Consider the following 22,359-nt stretch of genomic DNA (forward strand, 5'->3'; position numbering starts at 1 on the left):
CATCCTTGTCCTGACTGGTCTTAGGCTGGTCAATGTTGAATTTGTTCCGCTATAATTTTTACCACTGACCATCAAATAACAAGACTTCATCTAATTCTCTAGACTAGTTCACTGTTCAGGCAGGAGGAGGAACCTTGATGCTGGAGGAAGAGCCTTGATGCTGGAGGAGGAGCCTTGATGCTGGAGGAAAAACCTTGATGCTGGTCGAAGGTTCTTAAAAATAGACAGTCAAGGATATTATGAGGATGTTTCTCTTGTATTATGGACCATTATTAGTTGTTGAAGCAGTTCTCCCAGCGCTCCAGTCTTCACTGGACAGTTGCATATGTGTCTTACCTAACAATGATAGTACTACTATTAATAATAATATTAGTTGTTATAGCCTGGTCAACACTACTGTTAATAATAATAGTAGTAGTAGTAGCTGTGCTGCTACTATTGTTATTAATAATAGTATTAATAAGAGTAGTAACAGTGGTTGTTATGGTTCAGGACCTGGGTTCTCCGAGCGTTGTGGTACTGTGGATTTCTATCCTAATGGAGGAGGGAAGCAGCCAGGGTGTGGAACCAAAATGGACGATAATAGTGACATAGAGAGAAGAGACACTGCTAAGTCACTGTTCCGTCAGTCTTGCAACATGATGATGTCACTGCAACTCTTTATCACCTCCCTAACATGTCCACATTGCTTCCTCGGACATGAGTGTACTGATGAATACTTGTATGCATACGTAAGTTTACAAGTTAACACACACACACACACACACACACACACACACACACACACACAACTACCGTTTTGTTATAAGAATGTGACAGGAACATGTTAAGCATTTTGCACTCTGACAGTGTTGCAGGTCATTTCATTGTCTCGTCCCCTCAAGGAAGGTTCCTTGACGTTGGTGAGGGGCTCTTGATTTAGGGAATTGGATCTGTGCTCCAGTTCCCCGAATTAAGCCTGAATGCCTTCCACATCCCCCCCCCCCAGGCGCTGCATAATCCTCCGGGTTTAGCGCGTCCCCTTGATTATAATAATAATAATAATTCATTGTCTTGTTATTATCCAATTATCTTTGCTGGTAGGTGGTGTGAGTGTGCTGGTAGGTGGTGTGAGTGTGCTGGTAGGTGGTGTGAGTGTGCTGGTAGGTGGTGTGAGTGTGCTGGTAGGTGGTGTGAGTGTGCTGGTAGGTGGTGTGAGTGTGCTGGTAGGTGGTGTGAGTGCTGGTAGGTGGTGTGAGTGCTGGTAGGTGGTGTGAGTGTGCTGGTAGGTGGTGTGAGTGTGCTGGTAGGTGGTGTGAGTGTGCTGGTAGGTGGTGTGAGTGTGCTGGTAGGTGGTGTGAGTGTGCTGGTAGGTGGTGTGAGTGTGCTGGTAGGTGGTGTGAGTGTGCTGGTAGGTGGTGTGAGTGTGCTGGTAGGTGGTGTGAGTGCTGGTAGGTGGTGTGAGTGCTGGTAGGTGGTGTGAGTGTGCTGGTAGGTGGTGTGAGTGTGCTGGTAGGTGGTGTGAGTGTGCTGGTAGGTGGTGTGAGTGTGCTGGTAGGTGGTGTGAGTGTGCTGGTAGGTGGTGTGAGTGTGCTGGTAGGTGGTGTGAGTGTGGTGGTAGGTGGTGTGAGTGCTGGTAGGTGGTGTGAGTGCTGTTAGGTGGTGTGAGTGTGCTGGTAGGTGGTGTGAGTGTGCTGGTAGGTGGTGTGAGTGTGCTGGTAGGTGGTGTGAGTGTGCTGGTAGGTGGTGTGAGTGTGCTGGTAGGTGGTGTGAGTGTGCTGGTAGGTGGTGTGAGTGTGCTGGTAGGTGGTGTGAGTGTGCTGGTAGGTGGTGTGAGTGTGCTGGTAGGTGGTGTGAGTGTGCTGGTAGGTGGTGTGAGTGTGCTGGTAGGTGGTGTGAGTGTGCTGGTAGGTGGTGTGAGTGTGCTGGTAGGTGGTGTGAGTGTGCTGGTAGGTGGTGTGAGTGCGCTGGTAGGTGGTGTGAGTGCGCTGGTAGGTGGTGTGAGTGCGCTTGTAGGTGGTGTGAGTGTGCTGGTAGGTGGTGTGAGTGCGCTGGTAGGTGGTGTGAGTGCGCTGGTAGGTGGTGTGAGTGGGCTGGTAGGTGGTGTGAGTGTGCTGGTAGGTGGTGTGAGTGCGCTGGTAGGTGGTGTGAGTGTGCTGGTAGGTGGTGTGAGTGTGCTGGTAGGTGGTGTGAGTGTGCTGGTAGGTGGTGTGAGTGTGCTGGTAGGTGGTGTGAGTGCGCTGGTAGGTGGTGTGAGTGCGCTGGTAGGTGGTGTGAGTGTGCTGGTAGGTGGTGTGAGTGTGCTGGTAGGTGGTGTGAGTGTGCTGGTAGGTGGTGTGAGTGGGCTGGTAGGTGGTGTGAGTGTGCTGGTAGGTGGTGTGAGTGCGCTGGTAGGTGGTGTGAGTGTGCTGGTAGGTGGTGTGAGTGTGCTGGTAGGTGGTGTGAGTGTGCTGGTAGGTGGTGTGAGTGTGCTGGTAGGTGGTGTGAGTGTGCTGGTAGGTGGTGTGAGTGCTGTGGTAGGTGGTGTGAGAGCGCTGGTAGGTGGTGTGAGAGTGCTGGTAGGTGGTGTGAGAGCGCTGGTAGGTGGTGTGAGAGTGCTTGTAGGTGGTGTGACAGCACTTGTAGGTGGTGTGAGAGCGCTGGTAGGTGGTGTGAGAGCGTTTGTAGGTGGTGTGAGAGCGCTGGTAGGTGGTGTGAGAGCGCTGGTAGGTGGTGTGAGTGTGCTGGTAGGTGGTGTGAGAGCGCTTGTAGGTGATGTGAGAGCGCTGGTAGGTGGTGTGGAGCACTGGTAGGTTGTGTGAGAGCGCTTGTAGGTGGTGTGAGAGCGCTGGTAGGTGGTGTGAGAGCGCTTGTAGGTGGTGTGAGAGCGCTGGTAGGTGGTGTGAGAGCGCTGGTAGGTGGTGTGAGAGCGCTTGTAGGTGGTGTGAGAGCGCTGGTAGGTGGTGTGAGAGCGCTTGTAGGTAAGATAAGATAAGATTTCGTTCGGATTTTTAACCCCGGAGGGTTAGCCACCCAGGATAACCCAAGAAAGTCAGTGCGTCATCGAGGACTGTCTAACTTATTTCCATTGGGGTCCTTAATCTTGTCCCCCAGGATGCGACCCACACCAGTCGACTAACACCCAGGTACCTATTTGCTGCTAGGTGAACAGGACAACAGGTGTAAGGAAACGTGTCGAAATGTTTCCACCCGCCGGGAATCGAACCCGGGCCCTCCGTGTGTGAAGCGGGAGCTTTAGCCACCGGGCCACCAAGGTGGTGTGAGAGCGCTGGTAGGTGGTGTGAGAGCGCTTGTAGGTGATGTGAGAGCGCTGGTAGGTGGTGTGAGAGCGCTTGTAGGTGGTGTGAGAGCGCTTGTAGGTGGTGTGAGAGCGCTGGTAGGTGGTGTGAGAGCGCTTGTAGGTGGTGTGAGAGCGCTGGTAGGTGGTGTGAGAGCGCTTGTAGTTGGTGTGAGAGCGCTGGTAGGTGGTGTGAGAGCGCTGGTAGGTGGTGTGAGAGCGCTTGTAGGTGATGTGAGAGCGCTGGTAGGTGGTGTGAGAGCGCTTGTAGGTGATGTGAGAGCGCTGGTAGGTGGTGTGAGAGCGCTTATAGGTGGTGTGAGAGCGCTTGTAGGTGATGTGAGAGCGCTGGTAGGTGGTGTGAGAGCGCTTGTAGGTTGTGTGAGAGCGCTTGTAGGTGATGTGAGAGCGCTTGTAGGTGGTGTGAGAGCGCTTGTAGGTGATGTGAGAGCGCTGGTAGGTGATGTGAGAGCGCTTGTAGGTTGTGTGAGAGCGCTTGTAGGTGATGTGAGAGCGCTTGTAGGTGGTGTGAGAGCGCTTGTAGGTGATGTGAGAGAGCTGGTAGGTGGTGTGAGAGCGCTTGTAGGTTGTGTGAGAGCGCTTGTAGGTGATGTGAGAGCGCTTGTAGGTGATGTGAGAGCGCTTGTAGGTGATGTGAGAGCACTTGTAGGTGGTGTGAGAGTGCTTGTAGGTGGTGTGAGAGTGCTTGTAGGTGGTGTGAGAGCGCTTGTAGGTGATGTGAGAGCGCTGGTCTCAGGACCTATATAAACATAATAACTGGATACTATTGTATAATATTTTACTGTCCAGGGAATGTGTTACGTGTGTGGTGAACCTAACGTTCACTGTGTTTACCTGGGCATCCTAGCTGATGACTTCCTCTCTCAGCACCGAGATAGAGTACCATTCTTCCTCAGTACTGCTGCTGCTGCTCCTTACCGAGGTAACAATCATTACTTAACTCAGTACTTCAGCATTCCATCTGAAGAATAATACACACAACTTGACTAAGACACATGTACATCACCTAGGTATCAGTACACACACACCTAGGTGTTGCACATGTTTATTCTACGATATCTAGGTATCAATAAGATAACTAGGTGTTGCACATGTGTCTGTATTCTACGATACTTCACTACATACATTTATAGAAAGAAGAATATCCAGAGGTGTCTTAGTTGTTTGTTACAGTGATGTTGCCAATATAATTTATGTGAACATTTACAGTATTGATCACCAGTTGTGTACACCTTACCGGACATCTCTGCATATATAAAAGTATGTGTATATATATATATATATATATATATATATATATATATATATATATATATATATATATATATATATATATATATATGTAAAGGTGTGTAAAGGTAGAAAGTTGAAAGTGAACATAGAAAAGAGTAAGGTGATGAGGGTATCAAATGATTTAGATAAAGAAAAATTGGATATCAAATTGGGGAGGAGGAGTATGGAAGAAGTGAATGTTTTCAGATACTTGGGAGTTGATGTGTCAGTGGATGGATTTATGAAAGATGAGGTTAATCATAGAATTGATGAAGGAAAAAAGGTGAGTGGTGCGTTGAGGTATATGTGGAGACAAAAAACGTTATCCATGGAGGCAAAGAAGGGAATGTATGAAAGTATAGTAGTACCAACACTCTTATATGGGTGTGAAGCTTGGGTGGTAAATGCAGCAGCGAGGAGACGGTTGGAGGCAGTGGAGATGTCCTGTCTAAGGGCAATGTGTGGTGTAAATATTATGCAGAAAATTTGGAGTGTGGAAATTAGGAGGTGTGGAGTTAATAAAAGTATTAGTGAGAGAGCTGAAGAGGGGTTGTTGAGGTGGTTTGGTCATTTAGAGAGAATGGATCGAAGTAGAATGACATGGAGAGAATTTAAATCTGTAGGAGAAGGAAGGCGGGGTAGGGGTCGTCCTCGAAAAGGTTGGAAGGAAGGGGTAAGGGAGGTTTTGTGGGCGAGAGGCTTGGACTTCCAGCATGCGTACATGAGCGTGTTCGATAGGAGTGAATGATGACGAATGGTATTTGGGACCTGACGATCTGTTGGAGTGTGAGCAGGGTAATATTTAGTGAAGGGATTCAGGGAAACCGGTTATTTTTATATAGCCGGACTTGAGTCCTGGAAATGGGAAGTACAATGCCTGCACTTTAAAGGAGGGGTTTGGGATATTGGCAGTTTGGAGGGATATGTTGTGTATCTTTATACGTATATGCTTCTAAACTGTTGTATTCTGAGCACCTCTGCAAAAGCAGTGATTATGTGTGAGTGTGGTGAAAGTGTTGAATGATGATGAAAGTATTTTCTTTTTGGGGATTTTCTTTCTTTTTGGGTCACCCTGCCTCGGTGGGAGACGGCCGACTTGTTGAATATATATATATATATATATATATATATATATATATATATATATATATATATATATATATATATATATATATATATATATATATATATATATCCATAGCGAAAAAAATAGTGAAATTCCCATTATCACTGTCTGCCATCACGAGTATGGGATGCATAATAAATATATTAAACTAACTGCCATCTTCATCTTACACTGTCACTGTCTGCCATCATCTTACACTGTCACTGTCTGCCATCTTCATACAATATCACTGTCTGCCATCTTCATCTTACACTGTCCCTGTCTGCCATTTCCATCTTACAGTATCACTGTCTGCCATCTCCATCTTACAGTATCACTGTCTGCCATCTTCATCTTACACTGTCACTGTCTGCCATCTTCATCTTACACTGTCACTGTCTGCCATCTTCATCTTACAATATCACTGTCTGCCATCTCCATCTTACAATATCACTGTCTGCCATCTTCATCTTACACTGTCACTGTCTGCCATCTCCATCTTACAGTATCACTGTCTGCCATCTTCATCTTACACTGTCACTGTCTGCCATCTCCATCTTACAGTATCACTGTCTGCCATCTCCATCTTACAATATCACTGTCTGCCATCTTCATCTTACACTGTCACTGTCTGCCATCTTCATCTTACAGTATCACTGTCTGCCATCTCCATCTTACAGTATCACTGTCTGCCATCTCCATCTTACAGTATCACTGTCTGCCATCTCCATCTTACAGTATCACTGTCTGCCATCTTCATCTTACACTGTCACTGTCTGCTATCTCCATCTTACAGTATCACTGTCTGTCATCTCCATCTTACAATATCACTGTCTGCCATCTTCATCTTACACTGTCACTGTCTGCCATCTCAATCTTACAGTATCACTGTCTGCCATCTCCATCTTACAATATCACTGTCTGCCAACTTCATCTTACACTGTCACTGTCTGCCATCTCCATCTTACAATATCACTGTCTGCCATCTTCATCTTACACTGTCACTGTCTGCCATCTCCATCTTACAATATCACTGTCTGCCATCTTCATCTTACACTGTCACTGTCTGCCATCTCCATCTTACAGTATCACTGTCTGTCATCTCCATCTTACAGTATCACTGTCTGCCATCTCCATCTTACAGTATCACTGTCTGCCATCTCCATCTTACACTGTCACTGTCTGCCATCTCCATCTTACAATATCACTGTCTGCCATCTTCATCTTACACTGCCACTGTCTGCCATCTCCATCTTACAGTATCACTGTCTGCCATCTCCATCTTACAGTATCACTGTCTGCCATCTCCATCTTACAGTATCACTGTCTGCCATCTCCATCTTACAGTATCACTGTCTGCCATCTCCATCTTACAGTATCACTGTCTGCCATCTCCATCTTACAGTATCACTGTCTGCCATCTCCATCTTACAGTATCACTGTCTGCCATCTCCATCTTATAATATCACTGTCTGCCATCTTCATCTTACACTGTCACTGTCTGCCATCTCCATCTTACAGTATCACTGTCTGCCATCTCCATCTTACAGTATCACTGTCTGCCATCTTCATCTTACACTGTCACTGCCTTCCATCTTCATCTTACACTGTCACTGTCTGCCATCTTCATCTTACACTGTCACTGTCTGCCATCTTCATCTTAAAATATCACTGTCTGCCATCTCCATCTTACAATATCACTGTCTGCCATCTTCATCTTACACTGTCACTGTCTGCCATCTTCATCTTACAATGTCACTGTCTGCCATCTTCATCTTACACTGTCACTGTCTGCCATCTTCATCTTACACTGTCACTGTCTGCCATCTTCATCTTACAATGTCACTGTCTGCCATCTTCATCTTACACTGTCACTGTCTGCCATCTTCATCTTACACTGTCACTGTCTGCCATCTTCATCTTACACTGTCACTGTCTGCCATCTTCATCTTACACTGTCACTGTCTGCCATCTTCATCTTACAATGTCACTGTCTGCCATCTTCATCTTACACTGTCACTGTCTGCCATCTTCATCTTACAATGTCACTGTCTGCCATCTTCATCTTACACTGTCACTGTCTGCCATCTTCATCTTACACTGTCACTGTCTGCCATCTTCATCTTACACTGTCACTGTCTGCCATCTTCATCTTACACTGTCACTGTCTGCCATCTTCATCTTACAATGTCACTGTCTGCCATCTTCATCTTACACTGTCACTGTCTGCCATCTTCATCTTACAATGTCACTGTCTGCCATCTTCATCTTACACTGTCACTGTCTGCCATCTTCATCTTGCACTGTCACTGTCTGCCATCTTCATCTTACACTGTCACTGTCTGCCATCTTCATCTTACACTGTCACTGTCTGCCATCTTCATCTTACACTGTCACTGTCTGCCATCTTCATCTTACACTGTCACTGTCTGCCATCTTCATCTTACAATGTCACTGTCTGCCATCTTCATCTTACACTGTCACTGTCTGCCATCTTCATCTTACACTGTCACTGTCTGCCATCTTCATCTTACAATGTCACTGTCTGCCATCTTCATCTTACACTGTCACTGTCTGCCATCTTCATCTTACACTGTCACTGTCTGCCATCTTCATCTTACACTGTCACTGTCTGCCATCTTCATCTTACAATGTCACTGTCTGCCATCTTCATCTTACACTGTCACTGTCTGCCATCTTCATCTTACAATGTCACTGTCTGCCATCTTCATCTTACACTGTCACTGTCTGCCATCTTCATCTTGCACTGTCACTGTCTGCCATCTTCATCTTACACTGTCACTGTCTGCCATCTTCATCTTACACTGTCACTGTCTGCCATCTTCATCTTACACTGTCACTGTCTGCCATCTTCATCTTACACTGTCACTGTCTGCCATCTTCATCTTACAATGTCACTGTCTGCCATCTTCATCTTACACTGTCACTGTCTGCCATCTTCATCTTACACTGTCACTGTCTGCCATCTTCATCTTACACTGTCACTGTCTGCCATCTTCATCTTACACTGTCACTGTCTGCCATCTTCATCTTACACTGTCACTGTCTGCCATCTTCATCTTACAGTGTCACTGTCTGCCATCTTCATCTTACAATGTCACTGTCTGCCATCTTCATCTTACAATGTCACTGTCTGCCATCTTCATCTTACAATGTCACTGTCTGCCATCTTCATCTTACAATGTCACTGTCTGCCATCTTCATCTTACAATGTCACTGTCTGCCATCTTCATCTTACAATGTCACTGTCTGCCATCTTCATCTTACAATGTCACTGTCTGCCATCTCCATCTTACAGTGTCACTGTCTGCCATCTCAGTCTTACAATAGGGAAATATTTTATCGCTGCTATTTATGTATACAAATTTATTATGTATGTAAAAAATTGTGTTGTAGTATGAGAATAATAATTTTTATTATTTAAGATTGTATGTATATAACATTTGTTGGTTCAGTATATGTGTACCGAGTGTGGCTGAACTTGGCCCATCCTGAGGAAGCTGAGGACTGTCTGGAGGGAGAACTGACACTCACCATGAAGGGTGCCAACAACATTACCATCACCACCATCCTCCCTGGGTCAGTATATCTCTCAGTATCTCAATCATCTCAACTTTTCATGAGGAATATCTGGATGCTGCTGAAGGTTCTTCTTCCAGGGAACTTGCGCTAGTTATAAACTCAGCTTCACTGACTTACTCGGCAAATATGATGGAACAGTCCACCTTGTGAGGTGATTGAGGCTACAACCTCAGGCACCTTCAAACATAGATTAGATAAATACATAAGTGAAAGGGGTTGGATTTGAGTGAGACTTAAACATGAGTCAATAGATTTATCAGAGCTTATTCCCTGGGTAACACCGGACCGCGGGGGCGTTGACCCCGGAACCCCCCTTCAGGTACAGGTATGGGTTGGGCTAACATTTTCGTTAGTGGGTTTGGGTTTGAGAATGACCTGCCTAGTATGGGCCAGTAGTCCTGCTGCAGTGTTCCTCCTCTCTTATGTTTTTAAGCCGAACATAAATTATTTATTGTAATAACTCAGCGAAAATAATTTTGAATATCACGAAATTCAAATATGTTAATGATGGGAAATAATAATAACGGCAAATATAATATCTGTATGATGTGTTAGATAATATTAAGTTATATTACATAAACTCTTAAGTTAGGTCAAGCTGCTAACTTAATTTTGATGCAAAATTAAAAGTTGTAATCCATCTTTAGTCTCAGCAATACAATATATTTATTAATCTGTAATAACAGATTAAGAAGTTTGCCTCCAGTACTGTCTTATCTATCACAGGGCTCTGACGTACCTACCCTTGAAGCTATGCATGAAATTTTCCTGGGGCACTTTACGTAGCTCCTGCATATTGCAGGTCTCCGGTACGACTGAGCCACGGACAGCCTCGAGGATGGGTACTAGGACTGAAGGAGGACCTGGGGGCAGTAGAGATGCTGATAGTAAAGTGGACTCACCAAGCTAGTATCTTCAATAATTGTGGACATAAAGACTGCAACACCAACCTCTACATCCAGACCATCAAGGTCACTCCTATAGACTACCTTCCTCAAAGGTGACTCCTTCATCTGTGCCCATTTTTACTTTTTCAGTTGGTAATTTGGGAGAAGGTTGCCTTGATGCTGCTAAAGCTCTTTTTGATTCAGAGAACTCGACCTGCCCTTTCCTTCCTTACATAAGTAAGTTAATTTAGGAACAGATACACGTACTGCCCTGAATCTGCCCTGTCCTTCCTTGAATCAAACCTCATTATCCCATATTCCCTAGACGTTGCATGACCCTTACAGGCTTAAAGCTAACATCCAGGAACCTATCTGCTGCTTAGGTGAACATGAGTAGCAGGTGTAAGTAAACTTGCTTATTCGTTTCACCCCGCCAAGGAAACGAACCTGGGCCCTTTCGGTTGTGAACTGAGCATTCTACAAATGAGCTGCACATTTAACTGGAGATCATCTTTTGTTTTTTGACAGTGAGCAAGTGAGAGAGACGCGACTGTTGTGCGGAGGCTTGTACAACACTGCCGTCCCTTCAGGAGGACAAGCCATTCTTGTTCCCCAGGATAGCTGTCAGGAATGGTCCGTCTAGCAACACCTGCTAGCAATAGTCCGTCTAGCAACACCTGCTAGCAATAGTCCGTTTAGCAACACCTGCTAGCAATGGTCCGTCTAGCAACACCTGCTAGCAATGGTCCGTCTAGCAACACCTGCTAGCAATGGTCCGTCTAGCAACACCTGCTAGCAGTGGTCCGTCTAGCAACACCTGTTAACTATTAAAAATATGAATCACGTACGAATGTAATAAAGAATAAAATAAATTGGTTGTATGTAATTCACCATACATACCATACACCATATACATACCTTACATACACCATATACATACCATACACCATATACATACCTTACATACACCATATACATACCATACACCATATACATACCTTACATACACCATATACATGCCTTACATACACCATATACATGCCATACACCATATACATGCCTTACATACACCATATACATACCATACACCATATACATACCTTACATACACCATATACATGCCATACACCATATACATGCCTTACATACACCATATACATACCTTACATACACCATATACATGCCATACACCATATACATGCCTTACATACACCATATACATACCATACACCATATACATACCTTACATACACCATATACATACCATACACCATATACATGCCATACACCATATACATACCTTACATACACCAAATACATACCATACACCATATACATACCTTACACCATATACATACCATACACCATATACATACCTTACATACACCATATACATACCATACACCATATACATACCATACACCATATACATGCCATACACCATATATATATACCTTACATGCACCATATACATACCTTACACCATATACATACATACACCATATACATACCATACACCATATACATACCTTACACCATATACATACCATACACCATATACATACCTTACATCATATACATACCATACACCATATACATGCCATACACCATATACATACCTTACATACACCATATACATACCTGGAGTTTACCTGGAGAGAGTTCCGGGGGTCAACGCCCCCGCGGCCCGGTCTGTGACCAGGCCATACACCATATACATACCTTACATACACCATATATATACCATACGCCATATACATGCCATACACCGTATACATACCTTACACCATATACATACCATACACCATATACATACCTTACACCATATACATACCATACACCATATACATACCTTACATACACCATATACATTCCATGCACCATATACATACCTTACATATACCATATACATACCATACACCATATACATACCATACACCATATACATGCCATACACCATATACATACCTTACATACACCATATACATACCTTACACCATATACATACCATACACCATATACATGCCATACACCATATACATACCTTACATACCATATATATACCATACACCATATACATACCTTACACCATATACATACCTTACACCATATACATACCTTACACCATATACATACCATACACCATATACATACCTTACATACATCATATGCAAACCATACACCATATACATGCCATACACCATATACATACCTTACACCATATACATACCATACACCATATACATACCTTACACCATATACATACCTTACACCATATACATACCATACATACACCATATACATACCATACATGCACCATATACATACCATACACCATATACCATACATACACCATATACATACCATATGTACACCATATGCATACTATACATACACCATATATATACCATACGTACACCATATATATACCATACATACACCATATATATACCATACATACCATACATATACCATATACATACCATACATACAACACATACATGCCATACATACACCATATACATACCATACGCCATATACATACCATACATACACCATATATACCATATACCATACACCATATACATACCATACACCATATACCATACACCATATACCTACACCATACATACCATACATACACCATATTCATATACATGCACCATATTCATACCATACACCATATACCATACATACACTATATATATGCCATATACATACCATACATACGCCACACATACCATACATGCACCATATACTTACCATACATACACCATATACCATACACCATACATTATGCATACCATACACAATACATACACTATGCATACCATACACAATACATACACTATGCATACCATACACAATACATACACCATACACTATACATTATACTTACCCCAGGTCATGTAAAGAAAGTTATTGTATTTAATACATGCAAACACCATAAATGCCTTATATATGCATACATTATATATGCACCATACAACATACATAATACAACATATCCACTATACAACACACCATACATCATACAACATACAGTATGCAACACACCATACAACACACAACATACACTATACAAAACATCATACAACACACTGCAACACACCATACATCATACAACATACAATTTACAACACATCATACATACTACACTATGCAACACACCATACATCATACAACATATACTATGCAACACCATACATCATACAACACACTATGCAACACACCATACATCATACAACACACTATGCAACACACCATACATCATACAACATACACTATGCAACGCACCATACATCATACAACACACTATGCAACACACCATACATCATACAACACACTATGCAACACACCATACATCATACAACACACTATGCAACACACCATACATCATACAACACACTATGCAACACACCATACATCATACAACACACTATGCAACACACCATACATCATACAACACACTATGCAACACACCATACATCATACAACATACACTATGCAACACACCATACATCATACAACACACTATGCAAAACACCATACATCATACAACACACTATGCAAAACACCATACATCATACAACATACACTATGCAACACATCATACATCATACAACATACACTATGCAACACACCATACACCACACAACATACACTATGCAACACACCATACATCATACAACAAACTATGCAACACACCATACATTATACAACATACACTATGCAACACACCATACATCATACAACATACACTATGCAACACACCATACATCATACAATATACATACAACATACACTGCAACACACCATACACTATACATCACATACAACATACACCATACAACACACCATACATCATACAATATACATACAACATACACTGCAACACACCATACATCATACACTATACAACACATACAACACACCATACAACATACAGCATACAACATACATCATACAACATACAACATACATCATACAACATACATCATACAACATACAACATACATTACGGGTAATGTACTTACTGTTCTTTATTCCTCTAATTATGTCATCAGGGATAAGCGCTAAACTCATAGGGTCACACAGCGCCTGGGGAGAATAGAAGACAATCATGTTTGATCCAAGGAAGGAGAGGAGGTGTGCTGGTTCCTTGGATCAAGATCACCAGCATCAAGATCTACAACCAGGAAACTTAACGCAAATATTGTTAGTTAATACTTTCCTGCCAACACTGCTTAGTGTTGGTAGTGTTATCTTAGTGTTGGTAGTGTTATCTTAGTGTTGGCAGTGTTATCTTAGTGTTGGTAGTGTTATCTTAGTGCTGGTAGTGTTATCTTAGTGTTGGTAGTGTTATCTTAGTGTTGGTAGTGTTATCTTAGTGCTGGTAGTGTTATCTTAGTGTTGGTAGTGTTATCTTAGTGTTGGTAGTGTTATCTTAGTGTTGGTAGTGTTATCTTAGTGCTGGTAGTGTTATCTTAGTGTTGGTAGTGTTATCTTAGTGTTGGTAGTTATCTTAGTGTTGGTAGTGTTATCTTAGTGTTGGTAGTGTTATCTTAGTGTTGGTAGCGTTATCTTAGTGTTGGTAGTGTTATCTTAGTGTTGGTAGCGTTATCTTAGTGCTGGTAGTGTTATCTTAGTGCTGGTAGTGTTATCTTAGTGTTGGTAGTGTTATCTTAGTGTTGGTAGTGTTATCTTAGTGTTGGTAGTGTTATCTTAGTGTTGGTAGTGTTATCTTAGTGCTGGTAGTGTTATTTTAGTGTTGGTAGTGTTATCTTAGTGTTGGTAGTGTTATCTTAGTGCTGGTAGTGTTATCTTAGTGTTGGTAGTGTTATCTTAGTGTTGGTAGTGTTATCTTAGTGTTGGTAGTGTTATCTTAGTGCTGGTAGTGTTATCTTAGTGTTGGTAGTGTTATCTTAGTGTTGGTAGTGTTATCTTAGTGTTGGTAGTGTTATCTTAGTGTTGGTAGTGTTATCTTAGTGCTGGTAGTGTTATCTTAGTGTTGGTAGTGTTATCTTAGTGTTGGTAGTGTTATCTTAGTGTTGGTAGTGTTATCTTAGTGTTGGTAGTGTTATCTTAGTGCTGGTAGTGTTATCTTAGTGTTGGTAGTGTTATCTTAGTGTTTGTAGTGTTAGTGCTGGTAGTGTTATCTTAGTGCTGGTAGTGTTATCTTAGTGTTGGTAGTGTTATCTTAGTGCTGGTAGTGTTATCTTAGTGCTGGTAGTGTTATCTTAGTGTTGGTAGTGTTATCTTAGTGCTGGTAGTGTTATCTTAGTGTTGGAAGTGTTATCTTAGTGTTGGTAGTGTTATCTTAGTGCTGGTAGTGTTATCTTAGTGTTGGTAGTGTTATCTTAGTGTTCGTAGTGTTATCTTAGTGCTGGTAGTGTTATCTTAGTTTTGGTAGTGTTATCTTAGTGTTAGTAGTGTTATCTTAGTGTTGGTAGTGTTATCTTAGTGTTGGTAGTGTTATCTTAGTGTTGGTACTGTTATCTTAGTGCTGGTAGTGTTATCTTAGTGTTGGTAGTGTTATCTTAGTGTTGGTAGTGTTATCTTAGTGTTGGTAGTGTTATCTTAGTGCTGGTAGTGTTATCTAAGTGTTGGTAGTGTTATCTTAGTGTTGGTAGTGTTATCTTAGTGTTGGTAGTGTTATCTTAGTGTTGGTAGTGTTATCTTAGTGCTGGTAGTGTTATCTTAGTGTTGGTAGTGTTATCTTAGTGCTGGTAGAGTTATCTTAGTGTTGATAGTGTTATCTTAGTGTTGTTAGTGTTATCTTAGTGTTGGTAGTGTTATCTTAGTGCTGGTAGTGTTATCTTAGTGTTGGTAGTGTTATCTTAGTGTTGGTAGTGTTATCTTAGTGTTGGTAGTGTTATCTTAGTGTTGGTAGTGTTATCTTAGTGCTGGTAGTGTTATCTTAGTGTTGGTAGTGTTATCTTAGTGTTGGTAGTGTTATCTTAGTGCTGGTAGCGTTATCTTAGTGTTGGTAGTGTTATCTTAGTGCTGGTAGTGTTATCTTAGTGTTGGTAGTGTTATCTTAGTGTTGGTAGTGTTATCTTAGTGTTGGTAGTGTTATCTTAGTGCTGGTAGTGTTATGTTAGTGTTGGTAGTGTTATCTTAGTGTTAGTAGTGTTATCTTAGTGCTGGTAGTGTTATCTTAGTGCTGGTAGTGTTATCTTAGTGTTGGTAGTGTTATCTTAGTGTTGGTAGTGTTATCTTAGTGTAGGTAGTGTTATCTTAGTGCTGGTAGTGTTATCTTAGTGCTGGTAGTGTTATCTTAGTGTTGGTAGTATTAGTGCTGGTAGTGTTATCTTAGTGCTGGTAGTGTTATCTTAGTGTTGGTAGTGTTATCTTAGTGCTGGTAGTGTTATCTTAGTGTTGGTAGTGTTATCTTAGTGTTGGTAGTGTTATCTTAGTGCTGGTAGTGTTATCTTAGTGTTGGTAGTGTTATCTTAGTGTTGGTAGTGTTATCTTAGTGCTGGTAGTGTTATCTTAGTGTTGGTAGTGTTATCTTAGTGTTGGTAGTGCTATCTTAGTGTTGGTAGTGTTATCTTAGTGTTGGTAGTGTTATCTTAGTGTTGGTAGTGTTATCTTAGTGCTGGTAGTGCTATCTTAGTGTTGGTAGTGTTATCTTAGTGTTGGTAGTGTTATCTTAGTGTTGGTAGTGTTATCTTAGTGTTGGTAGTGTCATCTTAGTGTTGGTAGTGCTATCTTAGTGTTGGTAGTGTTATCTTAGTGTTGGTAGTGTTATCTTAGTGTTGGTAGTGTTATCTTAGTGCTGGTAGTGTTATCTTAGTGTTGGTAGTGTTATCTTAGTGTTGGTAGTGTTATCTTAGTGTTGCTAGTGTTATCTTAGTGTTGGTAGTGTTATCTTAGTGCTGTTAGTGTTTACCTAATGTTGCTAGTGTTATCTTAGTGCTGTTACTGTTATTTTAATGTTGCTAGTGTTATCTTGGTGCTGTTAGTGTTATCTTAGTGCTGTTAGTGTTAACCTAATGTTGCTAGTGTTATCTTAGTGCTGTTACTGTTATTTTAATGTTGCTAGTGTTATCTTGGTGCTGTTAGTGTTATCTTAGTGCTGTTAGTTAATACTTTCCTGCCAACACTGCTCAGTGTTATCTTAGTGTTAGTGTTATCTTAGTGTTGTTAGTGTTATCTTAGTGTTGCTAGTGTTATCTTAGTGTTGATAGTGTTATCTTAGTGCTGTTACTGTTATCTTAATGTTGCTAGTGTTATCTTGGTGCTGTTAGTTAATACTTTCCTGTCAACACTGCTCAATGTTATCTAGTGGTGTTAGTGTTATCTTAGTGTTGTTAGTGCTATCTTAGTGGTGTTAGTGCTATCCTGCCAACACTTCTCAGAGTTATTGTTTTCCTGGTGTTGTTAGTGTTATCTTAGTGTTGCTAGTGTCATCATAGTGTTGCTAGTGTCATCATAGTGTTGCTATTGTTATCTTAGTGTTACTGTTGCTAGTGTTATCATAGTGTTGCTATTGTTATCTTAGTGTTACTGTTGCTAGTGCTATCATAGTGTTGCTATTGTTATCTTAGTGTTACTGTTGCTAGTGCTATCATAGTGTTGCTAGTGTTATCTTAGTGTTACTGTTGCTAGTGCTATCATAGTGTTGCTAGTGTTATCTTAGTGTTACTGTTGCTAGTGCTATCATAGTGTTGCTAGTGTTATCTTAGTGTTACTGTTGCTAGTGCTATCATAGTGTTACTATAGTTATCATAGTGTTGCTAGTGTTATCTTAGTGTTGCTAGTGCTATCACAGTGCGCTAGTGTTATCTTAGTGTTGCTAGTGCTATCATAGTGTTGCTAATGTTATTTTAGTGTTGCTAGTGCTATCATAGTGTTGCTAGTATTATCTTAGTGTTGCTAGTGTTATTTTGATGTTGTTAGTTTTATCTTAGTGTTGCCACTGTTTATAAACCTTGATATACACCACTGTGTATATACCCTGATATGCACCACTGTGTATTCACTTCTGGGTACCATTACACTGCTTCACATTACAACATTAATATTCACCTCTGGGGTACACTGCTGTGCACTAACTGCCCCCTTCAAGGCAGGCGAAATTGCTGACCTGGAGAGCGTACAAAGAACTTTCACGGCACACACAAGTACAATAAGGCACCTAAATTTCTGGGAACGGTTGAAGGCCTTTATTTGTATTCCCTGGAACGTAGGCGAGAGAGATACATGATATATTCTTGAAAAATCCTAGAGGGATTAGTACCAAACTTGCACACGAAAATCACTCCCTATGAAAGCAAAAGACTCGGCTGGAGATGCAACATTCCTCCAATGAAAAGCAGGGGTACAACGAGTACACTAAGTGTCCGGGGCCCAAGACTAATTTCAACTGCCTCCCAGCATACATAATGGGGATTACTTATAGACCCCTGGCTGTCTTCAAGAAGGCACTGAACAGGCACCTAAAGTCAGCACCTGACCAGCCGGGCTGAGGCTCGTACGTCAGTTTGCGTGCGGCCAGCAGTAACTGCCTGGTTGATCAGACCCTGATCTACCACGAGGCCTGGTCTCAGACCGAGCCGCGGGAGCGTTGACACCCAAAACCCTCAACAGGTAAACTCCAGGTAAACCATTACGCTGCTTCACATTACAACAGTAATATTTAATGTCGCTTATATAAAACTCTGACATTTTTATTTCAGACTGAACTAGATGTTAAGGTGGGCGCGAGTGTGGGCGTGGGCGTATGTGTGGGTGGTGTGTGTTAGTGGGCCGCACTACACCCCACACCCCATCCTGGCTAGTCTGAGAGACACTCCACACCCCATCCTGGCTAGTCTGAGAGACACTCCACACCCCATCCTGGCTAGTCTGAGAGACACTCCACACCCCATCCTGGCTAGTCTGAGAGACACTCCAGCCTCTCCCAGACCATCACTCAGGCTAGTTAATTACTTAATTGTCGATAGACTTTTTTTTTTTTTTGTGTGTGTGTGTGGGTTCCAAACTGGTGCTGCATACTCCAGTATGAGCCTAACGTACACGGTGTGGAGAGTCTTGAACGATTCCTTACTGAGGTATTGGAAAGCTATTCTTAGGTTTGCCAGGCGCCCATATGCTGCAGCAGTTATCTGGTTGATGTGTGCCTCCGGAGATGTGCTCGGTGTTATACTCACCCCAAGATCCTGTGTATGTATGTGTGTATATAGGTGTAATTACTACTGTGTAGCGTCTGTTAATAACAATATATGACTACCTTCATTATCATTTATTTTTATATAAATAATTAATATAACCACTGGTTATAGTTCTTACTAATTATATATCTTACTAGTTACAGATCTTACTAGTTATAGTTCTTACTAGTTATAGATCTTACTAGTTATAGATCTTACTGGTTATGGATCTTACTAGTTATAGATCTTACTGGTTATAGATCTTACTAGTTATAGATCTTACTGGTTATAGATCTTACTAGTTATAGATCTTACTAGTTATAGAGCTTACTAGTTATAGATCTTACTGGTTATAGATCTTACTAGTTATAGAGATTACTAGTTATAGATCTTACTGGTTATAGATATTACTAGTTATAGAGATTACTAGTTATAGATCTTACTGGTTATAGATCTTACTAGTTATAGATCTTACTGGTTATAGATCTTACTAGTTATAGATCTTACTAGTTATAGAGCTTACTAGTTATAGATCTTACTGGTTATAGATCTTACTGGTTATAGATCTTACTAGTTATAGATCTTACTAGTTATAGAGCTTACTAGTTATAGATCTTACTGGTTATAGATCTTACTAGTTATAGATCTTACTAGTTATAGTTCTTACTAGTTATAGATCTTACTGGTTATAGTTCTTACTAGTTATAGATCTTACTAGTTATAGATCTTACTGGTTATAGATCTTACTAGTTATAGATCTTATTAGTTATATAGCTTACTAGTTATAGATCTTACTAGTTATAGATCTTACTGGTTATAGATCTTACTAGTTATAGTTCTTATTAGTTATAGTTCTTACCAGTTATAGATCTTACTAGTTATAGATCTTACTGGTTATGGATCTTACTAGTTATAGATCTTACTAGTTATAGTTCTTACTAGTTATAGATCTTACTAGTTATAGATCTTACTAGTTATGGATCTTACTAGTTATAGATCTTACTAGTTATAGAGCTTACTACTTATAGATCTTACTAGTTATAGATCTTACTGGTTATAGATCTTACTAGTTATAGATCTTACTAGTTATAGAGCTTACTAGTTTTAGATCTTACTAGTTATAGATCTTACTGGTTATAGATCTTACTAGTTACAGATCTTACTAGTTATAGTTCTTACTAGTTATAGATCTTACTAGTTACAGATCTTACTAGTTATAGTTCTTACTAGTTATAGATCTTACTAGTTATAGATCTTACTGGTTATGGATCTTACTAGTTATAGATCTTACTGGTTATAGATCTTACTAGTTATAGATCTTACTGGTTATAGATCTTACTAGTTACAGATCTTACTAGTTATAGTTCTTACTAGTTATAGATCTTACTAGTTATAGATCTTACTAGTTATAGAGCTTACTAGTTATAGATCTTACTGGTTAAAGATCTTACTAGTTATAGATCTTGCTGGTTATAGATCTTACTAGTTATAGATCTTACTAGTTATAGAGCTTACTAGTTATAGATCTTACTGGTTATAGATCTTACTAGTTATAGATCTTACTAGGTATAGATCTTACTAGTTATGAATCTTACTAGTTATAGTTCTTACTAATTATAGATCTTACTAGTTATAGATCTTACTGGTTATAGATCTTACTAGTTATAGATCTTACTAGTTATAGAGCTTACTAGTTATAGATCTTACTGGTTATAGATCTTACTAGTTATAGATCTTACTAGGTATAGATCTTACTAGTTATAAATCTTACTAGTTATAGTTCTTACCAGTTATAGATCTTACTAGTTATAGATCTTACTAGTTATAGATCTTACTGGTTATAGATCTTACTAGTTATAGATCTTACTAGTTATAGATCTTACTAGTTATAGATCTTACTAGTTATAGTTCTTACTAGTTATAGATCTTACTAGTTATAGATCTTACTAGTTATAGCTTCATCTTGATGGTTCAGGAAGACACAGTCTATAATTCATCTCTGAATTGCGAGTTTGTGAAGTATTGTGGCCAGGGGTGTTATAGCCAGTGTGTTATAGCCAGTGTATTATAGCCAGTGTGTTATAGCCAGTGTATTATAGCCAGTGTGTTATAGCCAGTGTATTATAGCCAGTGTATTATAGCCAGTGTGTTATAGCCAGTGTATTATAGCCAGTGTATTATAGCCAGTGTGTTATAGCCAGTGTATTATAGCCAGTGTATTATAGCCAGTGTGTTATAGCCAGTGTATTATAGCCAGTGTATTATAGCCAGTGTATTATAGCCAGTGTATTATAGCCAGTGTGTTATAGCCAGTGTATTATAGCCAGTGTATTATAGCCAGTGTATTATAGCCAGTGTATTATAGCCAGTGTGTTATAGCCAGTGTATTATAGCCAGTGTGTTATAGCCAGTGTATTATAGCCAGTGTATTATAGCCAGTGTATTATAGCCAGTGTGTTATAGCCAGTGTATTATAGCCAGTGTATTATAGCCAGTGTGTTATAGCCAGTGTATTATAGCCAGTGTATTATAGCCAGTGTATTATAGCCAGTGTGTTATAGCCAGTGTATTATAGCCAGTGTATTATAGCCAGTGTGTTATAGCCAGTGTATTATAGCCAGTGTGTTATAGCCAGTGTGTTATAGCCAGTGTGTTATAGCCAGTGTATTATAGCCAGTGTATTATAGCCCGTGTGTCATAGCCAGTGTATTATAGCCAGTGTGTTATAGCCAGTGTGTTATAGCCAGTGTATTATAGCCAGTGTATTATAGCCAGTGTATTATAGCCAGTGTGTTATAGCCAGTGTGTTATAGCCAGTGTATTATAGCCAGTGTGTTATAGCCAGTGTGTTATAGCCAGTGTATTATAGCCAGTGTGTTATAGCCAGTGTATTATAGCCAGTGTGTTATAGCCAGTGTGTTATAGCCAGTGTATTATAGCCAGTGTGTTATAGCCAGTGTGTTATAGCCAGTGTATTATAGCCAGTGTGTTATAGCCAGTGTGTTATAGCCAGTGTATTATAGCCAGTGTGTTATAGCCAGTGTATTATAGCCAGTG

At 40.7% G+C, this 22,359-nt stretch overlaps 1 protein-coding gene across 3 annotated transcripts in view; it reads left to right on the forward strand.

The window, feature by feature from the left end:
• The window catches only part of LOC128699740 (inactive pancreatic lipase-related protein 1), a 29,506-nt gene extending 18,490 nt beyond the window's left edge, over positions 1-11,016 (forward strand). For 2 of the 3 annotated variants that reach the window (XM_070102454.1, XM_070102453.1), the window contains exons 7-11: positions 493-731; positions 4,067-4,199; positions 9,131-9,254; positions 10,060-10,257; positions 10,673-11,016. In XM_070102454.1, coding sequence (XP_069958555.1) covers positions 493-731; positions 4,067-4,199; positions 9,131-9,254; positions 10,060-10,257; positions 10,673-10,787 — 809 coding nt within the window. In that variant the 3' untranslated portion in view covers positions 10,788-11,016. The remainder of the gene's footprint in view (positions 1-492; positions 732-4,066; positions 4,200-9,130; positions 9,255-10,059; positions 10,258-10,672) is intronic. The other variant, XM_070102455.1, reaches the window with a different exon arrangement.
• The last annotated feature ends 11,343 nt before the right edge of the window (positions 11,017-22,359 follow it).

This window comes from Cherax quadricarinatus, chromosome 81 (assembly GCF_038502225.1).
Source record: "Cherax quadricarinatus isolate ZL_2023a chromosome 81, ASM3850222v1, whole genome shotgun sequence".
Taxonomy (NCBI): domain Eukaryota; kingdom Metazoa; phylum Arthropoda; class Malacostraca; order Decapoda; family Parastacidae; genus Cherax; species Cherax quadricarinatus.